Raw genomic sequence first — 17,820 nt, forward strand, 5'->3', positions numbered from 1 at the left:
GGAAGTTAAACACATACAGATTGGGAAGGAAAAAATATAGCTGTCTTTGTTTGCAGATGACATGATTGTCTATATAGACAATTCTAAAGAATCAAAAAACAAAACAACAACAACAACAAAAAAGAACAAATAAATTTCCTGGAGCTAATAAATGATTATAGCAAGGTCACAGGGTATAAGGCAATGAACAATTGTAATTTGAAATAAAAAACACAATGTCATTTACAATAGTAACAAAAACTGAAATACTTAGGTGTAAATCTAACAAAATATGTTCAGGATCTATATGCAGAAAACTATATGACTATAATGAAAAAATTCAAAGAAGCTTTAAATAAATGGAGAAATAGTCTATGTTCGTGGACTGGAAGACTCAGTATTGTTAACATGTCAGTTTATCCCAACTTGATGTATAGATTCAATGCAATCCCAATCAAAATCCCAGCAAGTTATTTTGTGGATATTGAAAAACTAATGCTAAAATTTATATGGAAAGGTGAATATAAACAAACTGATAAATCCATACAATGAAATATTATTTGGCAATAAAAAGAAATTAGCGGGGCTTCCCTGGTGGCGCAGTGGTTGAGAGTCTGCCTGCCGATGCAGGGGACACAGGTTCGTGCCCTGGTCCGGGAAGATCCCACATGCCGTGGAGCAGCTGGGCCCGTGAGCCATGGCCGCTGAGCCTGCGTGTCCGGAGCCTGTGCTCTGCAACGGGAGAGGCCACAACAGTGAGAGGCCCGCATACCGAAAAAAAAAAAGAAAAATAAAAAGTAATTATCCAGGGCCATCCCTGGTTGTCCAGTGGTTAAGACTTCGCCTTCCAATGCAGGGGCTGCGGGTTCGATCCCCGGGGAGCTAAGATCCCACATGCCTCGCAGCCAAAAAACCAAAACATTAAACAGAAGCAATATTGTAACAAATTCAGTAAAGACTTTAAAAATGGTTCCCTTAAAAAAAAAAATCTTAAAAAAAAAAGTAATTATCCAATAGTGGAGGGGGGATGTATGGGTGAAACAAACTTGGCCATGAGTTGACCACTGTGGGAGCTGGGCCATAGGTGCTGGAGCTGGGTGGGCGGGTGAGCTGTATGGGGAGGGCACGAGGCCTCCTGGTGGGTAGCGATGCACCTCAGTCTTCCTGGAGGTGGGGTGACTGTCTTCTGATGTATGGTCATCGTTGTTGCCATGAATCTCCAGGGTCCTCACCCCGTGCTCCTGCTCTGGCCTGTGCGCCCCCCGAGGCAGGGAGGTCAGCCCAGCACTGTCTGGAGCCCCAGGCCCTAGCACAGCCCTCGGTCAATACCGCGTGAATATTTCCGAGCTTTTCAGCAGCTCTTATTTTTGCTTAGTAAAACTCTGCCTCCTACAATTTTTAAGGAGCTCCGAACCCCGCTTACCCATCCCCCCAAGAACAAACAGAAATCAGCTTCCTTGCCACATGGTGGCCTCTTAGGTATTTAAAGAATGCTGTTTTGTTTTTCATTCAGCATCTGTGCCCCGTTAATTATTTTCTTATGCAGGGAAAACATTCCTCCATTCCTTCAGTCTTCATGTGATATAGTTTCCAGCCTTCTCACTTCCGTTTCCCTGCAGTTTCAGTGTCTCAGAGTGAGGTGCTCAGGACTGGACACAGGCCACCTGAGGCCAGGCACCTGCAGTGCATGCAGCCTCGTGGGCTGCCCGCGGAGGAGCTGGGGTGCCTGGCACCCTGGGTGCATGGAGGAACCACAGGGCAGACGAGGCGTTGCTCACTCTGGTAGAGGGTGACAGGAGCGGGGAGGCTGTGGAAGATGGAACAAGAGGGACTTGGGACTTGATTCTCTAAGCAATCCAGGAAGGCTCGGAGCAAGGCCCTGACTGCCTCATTCACCACACAGGACCCAGGGCAGAGAAACTCCCACCACCAAATATTCATTAACGAGATCCTGTTGAAGAAAGTGCCTTTGGTAAAATTCTGTTCTCCCTGCTTTCAAGGCCCTGGCTTCATTTGCAGGAGAATGAATGGTAACAGCTGTGACTGTATTCACCCACCAGGAGGTAGGAGATCACATTTTCCTTTGGAGGCAGGAGCGTAGAGCTGAGTCAGCCTTGGAAACAGCAGAGCTTGGGGCCTGGAGTAAAGAGACCCAGCTTTTGAGCCAGGGGGTGTAGGGGAACCAGCTTCTCCAGGGAACAGGCGGGCTGAGGCCTCAGACATGGTCAAGACTGGGCAGAGCAGCAGGGAGATGGCAGATGGGCCACCTCACATATTGTAGTTTTTGCTTCCAATTAGCTTGCTGTGTGGCCTTGGGCAAATCACTTTACCTCTCTGAATCTGAACCCTCATCAGAAAATGAGGACATTCACCTGGGTGAGCTGCTGACTCTAATGTTCTATGATTCCGTTGGAGCTTTCACTCAGCAGATATTTCTTGAGGATCTATCATGCTCCAAGCATGGCCCAAGGTGCCAGTGTGGGTGAGTAAACTGACAGTATTCTTGCCCTTATGGGGCTAATGATCTAGTCTGGAGACAGACAGTAAACAGATAAAGCAGCAAACACACAGAGAGGTTTTTTTTTTTTGCAGTACGCGGGCCTCTCACTGTTGTGGCCTCTCTCGTTGCGGAGCACAGGCTCCGGACGCGCAGGCTCAGTGGCCATGGCTCACGGGCCCAGCTGCTCCACGGCATGTGGGATCTTCCCGGACCGGGGCACGAACCCATGTCCCCTGCATCGGCAGGCGGACTCTCAACCACTGCGCCACCAGGGAAGCCCACACAGAAAGTTTTAAATTGCTGTTGGGAATGGAACAGAAAGCTGAGTTGAAGGGGGTGGTCTTCCTAAATGGAGTGGTCAGGGAAGGCTGCTCTAAGGCAGCGATATTTAAGCTGGGACCTGAATGACAAAAGGAATAAACTATAGACAGCCTGGGGGGAAGAGTGTTCCAGACAGAGGAACAGCAGGTTGAGCCTGAGGCAGGAAGCAGCCTGGCATGTTGAGGGGACTGGAAGGGAGGGCAGCATGGCTGGAACAGAGTAAACGAGGCAGGAGCCTTACAAGGGTGAGATAGCCAAAGCCTCGGTGGCCACAATGAAGAGTTCTGCTTTATCCTGGGCACTTTGGGAAGCTACTTGCAGACCTGACTCCGGCTGGAACGTGTGGAGTGGAGTAAAGGTGGATAATAGTGCCTGCTGACGGTACTGCCCTCAGTGAGGCCCTGGACAGATTGCTGGTTCAAATCCCGGCTCCACCACTTTCTGTCTTGTTACCTTGGGCAGGTTAGTTAACTTTGTGCCTCAGTTTCCTCACAGTGTAGTGGTTAAAAGCATGCACTCTAAAGGCAGGCCCATCCGAGTTCAAATCCTAGCTTTATTGCTTCCGTGCTGTATGATGTTGGATAAGTTTCTTAACCTCATCAGCATCCTCTGTAAAATGATGATCATAAAAGGACTCACCTCATGGGGTTCTAGTGAGGGTTCCATGAGCTAACACACCCCAAAGCTACAAGAGGGCCTGGGATTTAGTGAAGGCTCATTAAACATTAGCTGGTGCTGTCATCACCGTCATCATCATCATCATTGTTATTGTAATTATAAGATACATGACCTTTGCAAGTAAATTTCCTGTTTTGAACCTTATTTTCCACATCTGAGGCTGATAATCCCTCTATCGCCAGGTGGTTGTGAGGATCACGTCTACACACGTTTCTCCCACACAGTAGGAGCTGACTAAAGAGCAGCCATCTGACTTCTGTGCAAGGCCTGGCGCTGGTCAGAAGGGCCTTTATGCCCATTGCACTGAGCACAACTAAAGTGTGAGGAGCTTCACGTCTCCCAGAGCATCCTCACACACCACACCATCTTGTTTGGACCTTCAACAACTTCATAAGAAAGATAACACACCTCCATTCCAGTCTTACTAAGGAGAGAAAGGGCAGGGCTCAGAGTAGATGGTCATTCTTCAAGGTCTGGAACCCAAATGGTGGTAGTGTGGGTGAGGGCGGGGAAGGAGAAGCTGTTCCAAACCCTACTTCACATCTCCTTTCAAACTGAGAATCCTTCAGAGACATGCAGGGCAGGTGTTTTCACCTCTGTTTCACAGGTGAGCAAACAGTGGCCCAGGGACGTATAACTTTGCCCAAAGTCGCATGACAAGTAAACATATGGATCTTTCTTCTGAAGCAGGATTATTCTCAATCCCACACGGCCTCCATAGAGCAGAGCTCTTGGCGCGCAGGCTCAGCGGCCATGGCTCACGGGCCCAGCCGCTCTGCGGCATGTGGGATCTTCCCAGACCGGGGCACGAACCCGTGTCCCCTGCATCGGCAGGCGGACTCTCAACCACTGCGCCACCAGGGAAGCCCTGGCTGATGTCTTCTTAAGCCCAAGACAGCTGGGCATTGTAGGCTCTGGACCAGTGACCTCCCCTCCCCTCCTTGCCTGAGTCTTAACAGCCAAGAGGCTGAGTGAGCCCTGGATTGGGGTTTCAGCAGCAAAGACTCTGGTCCCGGCTTTGCCCCATCTCAGAGTGTCTCCTTACAAAGGGGGTTACACTCTGTAAAGCTGTGCCTGTTGATCTCCATCTCCCTTCCACGCCAGGGAGCCCAAGGGGCAACGGGAGCCGCACAGGGACTACCAGTGGCCCCAGAGCCCGTGAGGGACGGAAGGAACTAAGGCAACACACGCTTATGAAGGAAGCCCTGGAGGAAAGGGTGTGGGAGGGTGTGGCAGCTGTAAAAGGGAAGATGTAGAAGAGGGGGATGAGCTGTCTGTCATAGTCCTAAGGAAGAGAAAACGGGCTGGCCTGGCACAAAGAAGAGTCGAGACTGGACACCAGGGAAAGCTTGTAAAATGCTGGTGCCCGGCAAGCGACTGTGCGAGTGCGACTCTTGCAGAGCCTGCTGCCCGTGGGCAGGACAACTGACAAAGTGCCTTGAGGGCTGTTCTACTGTGAGGAGCCCCAGGACTTTGATGTCATTAGCAAAGAGAGTTCTGGACTTCTCCCCGTCACTTGCTGAATGACCCCAGGTGGATTCACCTCCTGTTCGGGGCCTTGTTTTGCCTACCCTGAACATCTGCTTGTACAAGTGGATGGTCTCGAACTTTCTGGGACTTCTTTTTTCTAGGGCCTTCACCAGATCCTCCTCCCGGAGAGCCAGCGTGACACTCGGCCCTTGATCCTGGTGAGCCTGGGAGCTGAGGTGATACGGGTTAGGAAAGAGAAGTTTTGCGAACTGATTGACAGTAAGACAATAGAAAAATTGTCGAAGTTCGAGATCAAGTACCCCAGGTCAGTGCTGGAAATGTGCGTACCTCCCACTAGATCAAATGAACAATTTTTTTGCCTCTTATTTTGGTAAAAGGAAGAAAAAAGTGATGATACCTAAAGCTGACACTGGTGGAATGAAACTGATAATTGTTGGTACACTCGAAATTGGCTCAATCCTTTTGATAATAATTGTAGATAATAATGTTTCAGGGGACACAAAACTGTTCCTACTCTTTGAAGCAGTGGTCTACCTATGAATTTATCTGTATGTAACTAATTATAGGGAAAGCTACATACACTAAGATGTTCGTAGCTGCCATATTCATAATAGAAAAACAACCACCTTTACCCACATGTGTTACACCAGGGGGATAGTTTAGAAAACTGTGGTACGTTCCCTTGATAGAAAGTCATAAGTAAATGAGTGATAAAATGCTACAAGAAAAGGATAGGGTACAAAATTGTATCTATACATACTATGGCTATGCCTTTGTAAAACACTTACATGAGAAAAATCTAGAAGGAAAATGAGCAAAAATGATAATATCTGTGGTATTGCCCAATTTGTAATAGTCATTCTCTCTGGAAGCTCGGACTAAAAGGAACTTTCTGGTTATAGTTATATATTCCTCTGATGTTTAATTGGTTTTGTAGTGAGTATGCATTTCTTTTATAATGAGGGAAAAAAAAGATACACTTTTTAAAGTTGTTGTCAGGGTATGACATTCCAAGTGGGGTTTTGTTTTTTTTTTTTTTTGCGGTACGCGGGCCTCTCACTGTTGTGGCCTCTCCCATTGCGGAGCACAGGCTCCAGACGCGCAGGCTCAGCGGCCATGGCTCACGGGCCCAGCCGCTCCGCGGCATGTGGGATCTTCCCAGACCGAGACACGAACCCATGCCCCCTGCATCGGCAGGCGGACTCTCAACCACTGCGCCACCAGGGAAGCCCCAAGTGGGGTTTTTTCCCTTTATTCTCCAAATGTTTGTTAATGATGATATATTACTTTTATAATTAAAAAAAATTATCTTGAAAGATTTGCTAAAAAAGATTTCTTTTCATATTTCCCTAGTTTCCAAATTTTCCAGAGTGAGTACTTTTATAGTGTGAAAAAAACCCTAATTTTTAGGTAAAAACGAATTTATTGTCTGGACTACTGGTCACAAAACTGTTTTGATCTAACACCGCTATTACTAAAGAGTGTTTGAGTGTATACCCCCTAGAATATATATATGATATAAATAATATGTTATTTAACTTATTTTTATTTATTATGTCCATATATTGCTATATGAATATATCATATATATTATAAACATGCAACAAATAGATCTCTAGAAAGAATAAGACAAAGATAAATATAAATGAAGTCCTACTGTTTACTTCACACAGCCCAGTGGATCTCTTTCACCTCCCTGGCTGACACCCTTACCCCCACTTTGGGATCCCCAGCCCAGACTCCTGTAGCTGTCTTACCACTGGTCCCCTGCCTCGGTCTCTCCCTGCCAGATCCTTTCTGCATACTTTGCTCTTGCTAAAACCCAAATCTGGCCGTGTTAAACTCCTGCTTAAAACCTTTCAGTGGTATCTCACTGCCTGTAGGATACAGTGCAGATTCAATGCCACGTAAATGGCCCTTCATTTTCTGACCCTTCAACTCCCCTGCAGCACCTCCTGCCACCTCTAACCCACTCCAGCAACACAGGCAGATTGCCTCCTGGACCTGCACATACTTGCCTTTGCCAGTGCAGGCCCTCTGCCTGCAATGCCACCCCTCAGTCCTGCTCCTCTCCCCTTTATTTTCTGATAAACTTCTTCTCATTCTTTAAGATTCATATCCTCCAGAAAACCTTTCATGACTGACCGCAGGCTGGGCTAAGTACCCCTTTCTGTGCACTCATAATCCTCCCTACGTAGCCCTCACAGTGGCCACACCACGTTTTATTACAACTGTTTAGAGCTGCGTAGTTTTCGCACAGTTCTTTCCCCACCACTTGGTTAATTGCTTCGTGAACGCAGGGATTGGGCTTTAGGCACCTTTCATCTCTAGCACCTGTACAGTACCTGGCACATGGTAGATGCTTGATAAACGTTGGGTGAGTGAATGAATAAATGGGACACACTTATTAGGGAAAACTGGAAAATGCTGAACATTTAAGAAGGTGAAGACCTTCTTAAATGCATTTGCATTCCTCCAACAATCTCAATTAGCATTTTATGTATTTCCTTTCAGGTTTTTTTTTTTTTTACCTCATGGCTGTGTACCAAATCGGTATTTATCATTCAGGCACACAAAGCTTCATAATGGAGATCATACCGATTGTACAATTTTGCATCCTCCCTCCTTTTTCTTTTCTTGTGGTGATGCTGTGATCAGACATCGTTTTGTGGGCAGGTGTGGGAAGCAAGTGATTCCTGTGGTGGAGAAAGAGGAGGTGTGAAGGCAAGCAAATCTGTAGAGTTGCTTCAGCCGTGTCCAATAAGCACATGAAAGAATTTGCCATGGGATCCATATGACCTTGGATAAGTCATTTTCCCTCCTCTAGGCTTAAGACTCCCATCTACAAAACAAGAAAATTAGACCAGAACAGTGTTTCCCGAAGTATGGATCATATTCACAGAAGGCTTACAAGATGACTTTAGGTGGTACGCGGATTGTAAACAGCTATGTATTTATTCTAGTGTGAACTAGAAAAACATGACTAGCTCACTAAACTGATTTGACAAACTTGTTGCTTAGAACAAAGCCAAAGTAAATACTTAAGTAGAATTTTAAAAAATCATTAATAAAAGAACAGATGATATGTAGCTATGGTCCAAATTGGGGCAGTTTTGTGGGGAAAAAAAAAAAAAAAAAGTTGGGAAACACTGGTGGTTCCTTGCAGTTCAGCCATGCCCCAATTCTCTGACTCCTGCGTACTACCAACATAAAAAATAGCTATTTAGAAAATAGCTACTCAAAAAAGGATTTAAGGAGCCTTAGCTTCTCACATAACATCTGGTACATGATGGGTGTCAGTTAATGTTGGTTGAATTGAAACTCAGAGGTTTATGTAGACTTGAGGGTGGCAGATGTTTGGGCACTCAGCATCTGTGCTGCCCAGTCAGCACTTTGCTGCAATCGTCTGCAATGCTGACAGATAGAATTCTCGCTTATTCATTAATTGTTGAACTCATGGTTTTCTAGACTGCTAAAGCAGGCAGAAAATATAAGCATTATCTAGCTCAAATCCTCCATGTTTTAATTGAGGACTGTGAGGCCCAGGAAAGGGGACGTGACATCCTGCAGATCACACAGTCAGTTGGTGAGACACCTGTCCTGTGGATGCTACAGGCTAGATTATCTGAAGCCTCTCCCCCATGTAGAATACGAACAGCTGAGTTCACAGGAAAGAAGGGAAATCTCCAAGGCCCCAAATGAAGAGCAGCCTCAAACCAAAGCACAGAGTGTGATCTAGTGCTGGATGGCCGGGCAGGCATGGGGTGGGGTTGTGGCTGAGGGCACCATGGGCTGAAGTGTTGCATCCCGCAAGGACAGATGACACTTGCAGTTCAAGCGAGGCAGAGAGTGGAACTGGAATTGCTGCATGAAGCTGAGGACTTTAGAAGAGCTGCCCCATTTAGTGAAAGACTAGACTAGAAATCAGTGTGACCGTCGGCATCAGGAGGTTATGTGGAATCTTGTCTGTCTTAAGTTGGACTCTGGATCCAAAAAAAAAGAAAAAGATCCCTTAAGAATCTGTAAGCATGTGCTTGCCCCCTCATAGGTTTTGATGAGTTCCTTAGCCCCACTGAGCCTTAGTTTCCATGCTTGTGAAATGGGGTGGTCCTGAGGATCAAATGAGTTAACAAGTGTAAAGTGCCTGGTCATGGTAAGTGTGAAGCAGAGTTAGATATTGTTATTTATTATGTAAGAAATTGGGAGTTAACGGGACTTTTTAGTTGGAGACTATCCAGTGGTGTGCTGGGAAATGTTCAACAATCAGCGCTCTGGGAGATGGGAGGTAACCTGATTGGAAGTGTTTGCTGGTTTCTGTGGTGCACATACTACCGCCATGGCCGGTTTTGAGCTACCAACCTGATGTCATCGAGCATGAAGTTGCTCTCGTGAGCTGGTAGGAGCTGACGCTGGCAATGCTGAGACCACCAGGACTAACTTGTAGCCCATTCTGACCTCTAGATTTTATATTAAGTTGATCTCTATGAATCGAAGTTGATTTTGTCCTGGTCAATATAATCTACCCAGAAGAATGCTCTAATGTGTTAGTGATTTATCAGAGTTGCCTCCTTAGGTGAGAGTATAGGTGAGTCAGTGGAAGTTGAGTTTGCCCTTCCCTTGCTGAGGTCTCAGAAGAAAATAAACCAATGAGTCCTGAGCCCATTCCACCCTCCCCCACTTTCCTCACCCTCATGTGCTATGAGGGAAGGGGGCAGAGTAGAGCCAGGGCACCAAGACCAGTCCAAGGTAGCTACCAATGGACTTTCTATCTCTATAGAGTGGCCTTGTCTGGACATTTCAGATCAATGGAACCATGTATATGTGAATGGCTTCTTAACATAGTGTTTTCAAGGTTCATTCATGTCTTAGCATGTATCAGTACTGCATTCATTTTTATTGTCAAATAATATTCCAGTGCATGGATATACCACTCTTTTATTTACCCATTCATCAGCTGATGGACAGTTGGGTTGTTTCCACTTTTTGGCTATTATGAATAATGCTGCTATGAACATTCTTGTTCAAGTTTTTGTGTGGACATATTTTTCATTTCTCTTGGGTATATACCTAGGAGTGGAATTCCTGGGTCATAAGTTAATTGTTTAACGTTTTGAGGAACTGCTGGACTGTTTTTTCAGAGTGGCTGCATCATTTTACATTCCTGGCAGCAATGCATTGGAACCCTCGCTCCAATATCTCCACATCCCCGTTAACACTTATTATTATTTGTCTTTTTAATTATCATCATCCTAGTGGGCATAGGTGGTATCTTGTGTGGCTTTGGCTTACATTTCCCTGATGGCTAATGATCACATACGTCATTTAAAATTTTCAGTAGCCACGTTATAAGAAATCAAAAGAAACGGGTAAAATTAACTGTAATAATATATTTTATTGAATGCAGTATATCTAAAATGTTATCATTTCAACATGTAATCAACATAAAAATTACTGAGATATTCTGCATTCTTTTTGTTGTTGTTCTAAGTCTTTGAAATCTGGTGTGTATTTTATACTCAGAGCACACCTCTAATTCAGATTCATCACACTTCAGGTACTCAGTAGCCACACGTGGCTCGTGGCCACCACATGGAATAGTGCAGGTCTAGGTGATGAAGGTGTGGAAAGGTAAAGGAGGCAGAGGGAAGAGTCTGGGAAAAGGCGCGGAGGTGGGACAGGGCTCAGTGTGTTTCGGGGCTGGAATGAGGCAGGGCTGGAGGGGCAGGGGGCAGGGAGGAGCTCGTGTGGGAACCTCACCATCTGGGCCTTGCCTTCAGCGATGAAGATGTGTGCCAGAAGTTCCTCGAGGAGAACAGCTGGAATGTCTTCCGGAAGGACCTGATGCGGCTGCTGGTGGAGCCTCGCCAGTGTCCACCATTCACCCCAATCCAGCCCAAGAAGAAAGGGATCTACAAGCCCAAGGCTGTGATGCTGGATTTGTGTAGCTTAGACAAGAAGACTAGACCTCGTCATCCCATTTTTATGGCACCCCAGAAATACCTCCCCCCATTGAGGATTGTCGAAACCATTATAGCACCCCGGTACAAAATCCAAGAACTCCTGCCTCAGTATAAGAATGCAGGGGTCCTTGTTTAGAATCAATAAAAGATGTTGGGTTGACCCTAGTGTTTCCTGAATAACCACCATGGGAGTTGTGGGGCTTACAGTGGGGGATCCTGAGGGCTGAGCCATGGGTCCGGAGAGGTGTTTGGGGCAGCACCTGGGGCACTGTCTCTCTGGACACTTGTGGGACTGAGTAAGGGATGGTTGGGAGGCTGGGTGGGGATGGGTTAATCACTGGAGGTAGCCTCAGAGTGGGAGAGTCTTATCTGAGGAGACAGATGGGAGACACAGAGGCAAGATGGGGTTGCAAACTCAAATGCCTTGCAAGGCCGGCAGGTCGTCTAAAGGAGTGTAGACAGGACTGGGGAGGCGGCAGGGGACGGTGGGGACTGGTGCGCACATTCCCCATCCAGGTGGAGCCGCTGCTCCGTAGACCCAGTCAGTTGATGCCATGCCAGGAAGTAATGCAGGCCCGGTACTGCCAATCTTTAGATTTCTCAGGAGAACCCAGAAACGCAGTGTTTTAGATGATTCCTACCGGTTTTCAAATGTGAGCAACGAACTCAAATTGTTTTTGAAATATTGTGTTAGGCAAACAAAACACATACGCAGGCTGCGTTGGGCCCACAGGCTGCTGGTTTGTCAGTAGCTTGTCAAGCAGCTCTGTCAGAATGACAGGGTGTTGCCAGAGACTGGAGTGAGGCGTGACCGTGGGGGGAGGTACAAGGAGCCAGAGACAGATGGGCAGCGTGACAGGAGCCGGCGTCCCGGGTCAAGGATGAGGAGTGAGCAGCCTGAGAGAGGATGCAGACCAGAGACAAGGACGCAGTCAGTGGGACCTAAGGAGCTCTCCTTGGTCCCTCCGGCGGGCCTGGAAGCCATCAGTCACTGGCCTGGGCCGGCTCTCCTTGTTGGTAGCGCTGGGCCTAGAACTCAGGGTTCCTGTCTCACTCCAGCCCCGGCACCACAGACCTGGGACCAAGTCACCTCTCTCCCTTGGGAAAACTTTGAGAGCCCTGAGGGGCCTGGTAGAGGCCATGGCAGCACAAGAGCCCAGCCTGGTGGTGCCAAGAGAGACAGGAGCCCTCCCCCACCAGTACCACCCCCCCCCACAGCACCCCCGCGAGGAGCGGACTCGCAGGAACACCGGGCAGTGAGCCGGCATCGGGAGCTCTGGAGAGCCTGCTTCTGTCCCATGGGACCCCCTTGAGTGCCTGGAGTGCTTCACCTGCCCTCCGGTTTCCCCAGTGGCAAAATGAGCGTGTTGGACAAGATGAATGGTTTTCACGAGTGAGAGGTGAGTACAGTTTGAAAAGCACATTCAACATTATACTTCTGTTTGTCGAATTTAGAAGAAAGCTGTTTTCGTGTTACACAGCAAAGAAGGAGGAGTAGGGAATTTGTCTGTCAGAAGAGCGTGTGGATGTAAGAGAGGAGAGAAGCAGTGGACTTAACCATCTCCACTTCCCTGATAGCTCCAGAGGGTCAAGGAGCCTGGGATGTCTGCAGCAGTCCTGGAAGGGCTGCCTGTGACCTACAAGGACAGGGTGGCATGGTTTGGGGACCAGGTAAATTAGGGTGTCTGACTATATTCAGAGATCTCTTTGTGTGTAGGTCTGTGGCTCCAAGATGATGGTGTGGACATTTTGTTCATTCATTTGAAATGTATTTATTAAGTACTTGCTCTGTAGCAGGTCCAAAGGAGGATAAGAGGCAGTCTGCATTCCCTCTTATTCTGTAGGCCAAGGGTCAGCAAACTCTATAAAAGGACAAATAATAAATATTTTAGGTTTTATAGGCCTTATGGTCTCTGTTGTAACTACTCAACTCTGCATGGTGAAAGCAGCTTTAGTGTTCCAATAAAGCTTTATTTGCAAAAACAGGTGGCAGGCGGGCTTCCCTGGTGGTACAGTGGTTAAGAATCCACCTAAGAATGCAGGGGACATGGGTTCGAGCCCTGGTCGGGGAAGACCCCACATGCCACGGCGCAACTAAGCCCGTGCACCACAACTACTGAGCCTGCGCTCTAGAGCCCACGAGCCACAACTACTGAGCCTGCGTGCCACAACTACTGAGCCCACACGCCTAGAGCCTGTGCTCTGCAACAAGAGAAGCCACCGCAATGAGAAGCCCGCACATCGCAACGAAGAGTAGCCCCCACTCGCCGCAACTAGAGAAAGCCCGTACGCAACAGCAAAGACCCAACTCAGCCAAGAATAAATACACAAATAAATTTATTTTTATAAAAAACAAAACAAAACAGGTGGCAGGCTAGATTTGGCCTGTGCACCATTGTTTGCTGACCCCCCGCTCTAGGCAATAGGGAGCCCTTGAAGGTTCTTGAGTAGACCTGACATGACCAGAGAAGGTGTGGGAAGCTTTTTATTGAGCATTTATTCTATGACAGCCATCTTGCTAAGCATCTGACTGGAGTCTAATGACTTGGGCTGAGATCCTAGGTCTGCCACTTAATGGCTGTTGAGGATTAAAAGAGGTGGTACATGAACAGCAAGGGGGAGAATTTTATTCACCAGGACCACTGTGTCCAGCTTCCTGGAAAGTGAGAGAAAAAACTTCCAGCGTAGGAGGCAGAGCAAGTTTTCTAGGGGAGCGGTGGGTGAGAAATTAGACTAGAAGAGCAGCCTGGGAGCAAGGGCATCATATGTAGGGGGAGAGGCTGTGAGGGTTGGGGCTTTGGGACGTCTTGAGGGGAACAGAGAAAGAGCAAATCTTTTTCTGAAGCTACTAAACAACAGATAGAAGAACTTGAGAATGAGAAATGCCCAAAGAGGTCTTCAAAGAGCTTTTCTGTGCACTGAGAATGTGTTTTTCTTTTGGCATTTTCTTGAGAAACCAAGTAAACATTTGAATAGCTCCTTTTTTGGGGGGGGGATAGCTCTTATTTATGATTTTATGCAATAGTGCTGTTTCTTTGAGTTCAGTTACCAAGCAGACAGTGGGCAGCATGAGGCCCTAGTTATTGTAAAGTCCCTGGTACATAGTACGTGCTCAATACACGTTAGATGGTATTAGTACCTTTTTTAAAAAAATTTATTTATTTTATTTTTGGCTGCATTGGGTCTTCATTGCTGCGTGCGGGCTTTCTCTAGTTGTGGCAAGCGGGGGCTACTCTTCGTTGCGGTGTGCAGGCTTCTCATTGCGGTGGCTTCTCTTGTTGCGGAGCATGCTATCTAGGCGCGTGGGCTCCAGTAATTGTGGCGCATGGACTCATTAGTTGTGGTTCACGGGCTCTAGAGCGCAGGCTCAGTAGTTGTGGCGCACAGGCTTAGTTGCTCCGCGGCATGTGGCATCTTCCCGGACCAGGGCTCGAACCTGTGTCCCCTGCATTGGCAGGCGGATTCTTAACCACTGCACCATCAGGGAAGTCCTATTAGTACCTTTTTGATCAAGGTCAATTTGGCCATCCAGAGACTCTCTTCCCCCTTCAGTGGAATAGGAAGCCAAGGCTTTGGAAGGCTAAGCTTTCATAATCAATGATAAAGATCATCTCCGAGAGATTTGGGATAGGAGGGTGCTGGCTGTCATCTCACCCGAACCCCACACTCTAAGTGAAATGGTTAATGTCAATATTAAGAGGCAGCGTTGGAGGGAGAGAGCAGAGGCAGGTCACCAAAGCATTAACATGCACTGTGGGCAAGGGTGCTATTCGAAGGAAGAATGAGTGGGACAGTGTGGGGAGGGATGTGTGAGAACCTCCCAGCCTCCGGGCTGTGAGCTTCAGAATCCCTCCCCTTCCGCATACACTCTGCAACAAACAGCAGCGGATCAGAATCCGGCAGGGAGGAGGTCACATCAGGATTTATTTGGGAGAAGAGTTCATTCAGAAGGAACCAATATGACACCCCTTGACACAAGTGTAACTAATAAACATATTTTCAGTGCTACAGAGGTTCTTACTGCCCACCTGGCACAGATCCAAGGGTCAGGAAGCCCATAGTGACCTGTCTCAAGGGAGTAGGGCCCGGCTCAGGTACGGAGTGCTCCCTGTGTGCCCACATTGTGTGAGGCACTCTATAGAGGCTATCACTTATCCTGAAAATACTTCCTGGCAACTAACCAGGTGGCATTGTCCCCATCTGACAGACGAGGAGCCTGAGGCCCAGAGAGGCAAAGGCCTTGTCTAAGCTCACTCGCTACCAGGTGGTTGCTCCAGGAAATCCGAGAGCTTTCACTGCACCCCAGCACCCTCCCATGCAGGAAGCGTCTCAGCGTGTGCACTGTGACACCATCCTCACTCAGCTATCCCAAGTGAGCCACCTGTTTTCAAAACAAATTCTGCACACACAACCCTGGAACTGTGCTGGAGAGAATATATTCACCCTCCTGGAAGATTTTCCGTATGTAAATAAGCCTAGTCATATTGGAGAGGCACACCCAGGCCACTGAAGCCAAAAATACAGCCCCCAGTACTGATAGCTTCCACTGTTTGGGGAAAATGAAAAAACCCATTTGAGAAACACAGAAGATATTGCCAGCATTTGTTATAGGAAGTGTTTAAGATCCCTCCTTGGGGTTGGAAGCAAAAAGCGTTCTTTAAATCCTCTATTCCTTTTATATAACTCATGGAAAAATCTTACCTTCCTGTTACAGAAGGTCTAAGGGGTGAGATGGGTAACTTCGCAACCTCCATCGCACTCACTAGAGGCTATTTTGCCATGATGCTTTTCTGTCATTTGGGGATTTAAGGGGTTTAACCACAAGGGTGCCGAGTTGCAGAATTTGTAGTCACAGGTTCAGAGCTGACAATGAAGACGAGTAATTTCTAGGTGGCTGAGAAGCAGCACCAAAGCTGGAAAGAGGGTTTTTCATGGCTTCTAAAGGCTGTGGGCTTTAGCCCTGGGGACAGAGCCTGGGGCTATTGGGAGGGCGGCACTTCTGGACAAAAGCTGTGTCTTTCAGCCAGGCTCCTTCCCTTTCTGGAGTTTCACTACTGTCATTGGTAAAATTGGCAGGGTCTGGTAGGTGTACTTCAGCCTCCCTCCAACCCCAACAGAAAATCAGAATCAAGAAGAAAATGGATTATGGAGACCCTTGGTGAAGTGTGAAAATGAACAACAGATGAGATAATAGTACTGTATTAATGCTAAATGTCCTGATGTTGGTAATTTTACTGTGGTTATGTAAGAGAATCTCCTTGTCCTTAGGAAACACACACTGAGGTCCTTGGCTGTTAAAGGAGATGGTTTCTTCAACTTACTTTCAAATGATTTAGAAATATATTGTGTGTATATTTAGAAGAGCAAAGCATATATAGCAAAATGCTAACAACTGGCGAATCTGGGTGAAGGGTACTTAGGAGTTCTTTGAACCATTCTTGCAATTTTTTTTTTTTTTTTCCAATTTGAAAGCAGTCACTGTTTATTAACTGACCAGATTACAAAAATAATGATGGTAGATACCTTAGTTCATCCTTCATTCTTGTAACTTTTAAAAAATTATTTTAAATTGTATAATACACACAAAACTTACCCTCGCAGCCATTTTTAAATGTTTTGAAGTTCAGTGGCATTAAGTACATTCACACTGTTGTTCAACCATCACCACAGCCATCTCCAGATCTCTTGTCATCTTATCAAAGTGAACCTGTGTACCCATTAAACAGTGACTCCCCACTCCCCTCTCCCCTCTGCCAGCTCTTGGCAACCGCTGTTCTACTTTGTCTATGAATCTGACTACTTTACATACCTTAAATAAGTGGAATTATACAATATTTGTCTTTTTGTAGATGTCTTATTTAGAATAATGTTCTCAAGAATCATCCATGTTGTAGCATGCATCAGAATTTCCTTTTTTTTTCCTTCAGAATTTCCTTCTTTTTAAGGCTAAATAAAATTCCATTGTATGTACAATACATACCACACTTTGTTTATCCCTTCATCTGCTGATGGACATTTAGGTTGCTTCCATCTTTTGGCTATTGTGAATAATGCTGCTATGAACATGGATGTACAAATATCTTTGAGACCCTGCTTTCAATTCTTTGGGTATATACTCAGAAGTGGAATTGCTGGATCATATGGTAATTCCATTTTTAATATTTTGAGGAACTGCCATACTGTTTTCCACACTGGCTGCACTATTCTTGCAATTTTAGTGTGAAATCATTTCAAAATAAAAATTACAACTCTAATTGACTTTATAATTGACTTTGTAATTAGGTAATAATTTATTTTAAAATCTGGTGAGAAGCTCCCTGATATCCAGGGCAAAAGGGGGGAAATGCTATTTCACTAGAAATGACAATTAAAATGAAGAAGAAAATGGAAGAAGTCAATATAGATTTGTATCAATATGAGCATTAGCCCTGATGATTGTAAAATCTAGCTTTGAGCTCTCTGACAGGCAAGGCAAAAAAAGAAACATAGTATTTCCTTATTTGAAAGGAAGAATCTGCTCAGTCCCTGAGGAGAGTAACAAAATTTTTTCTCACCCAAGGAGGGTAGGGAAGTTTGTCTTCACTCCCTTCTTTCAAATGGGCCTCCTGGGCTTCCCTGGTGGCGCAGTGGTTGAGAGTCCGCCTGCCGATTCAGGGGACTACGGGTTCGTACCCCGGTCTGGGTAGATCCCACTTGTCGCGGAGCGGCTGGGCCCAGTGAGCCATGGCCGCTAAGCATGCGCGTCCGGAGCCTGTGCTCCACAACGGGAGAGGCCACAACAGTGAGAGGCCCGCGTACCGCAAAAAAAAAAAAAGTGCCTCCTACCTATTTTACTGCGAGCTACCTTCTCCCAGCGTACTTTAAATTAGGGGCCTGTTTCTACTTGGCTCT

General features: G+C 46.5%; 1 protein-coding gene across 8 annotated transcripts in view; it reads left to right on the top strand.

Moving 5' to 3' along the window:
* Positions 1 to 17,820, top strand: part of CNBD2 (cyclic nucleotide binding domain containing 2) — a 73,283-nt gene that overhangs the window by 48,404 nt on the left and 7,059 nt on the right. For 2 of the 8 annotated variants that reach the window (XM_073792941.1, XM_073792943.1), the window contains 2 exons: positions 5,110 to 5,273; positions 12,148 to 12,329. In XM_073792941.1, the coding sequence (XP_073649042.1) occupies positions 5,110 to 5,273; positions 12,148 to 12,329 (346 nt within the window). The other 6 variants (XM_073792942.1, XM_033841098.2, XM_019950870.3 and 3 more) reach the window with 5 other exon arrangements.

This window comes from Tursiops truncatus, chromosome 15 (genome assembly GCF_011762595.2).
Source record: "Tursiops truncatus isolate mTurTru1 chromosome 15, mTurTru1.mat.Y, whole genome shotgun sequence".
Classification (NCBI taxonomy): domain Eukaryota; kingdom Metazoa; phylum Chordata; class Mammalia; order Artiodactyla; family Delphinidae; genus Tursiops; species Tursiops truncatus.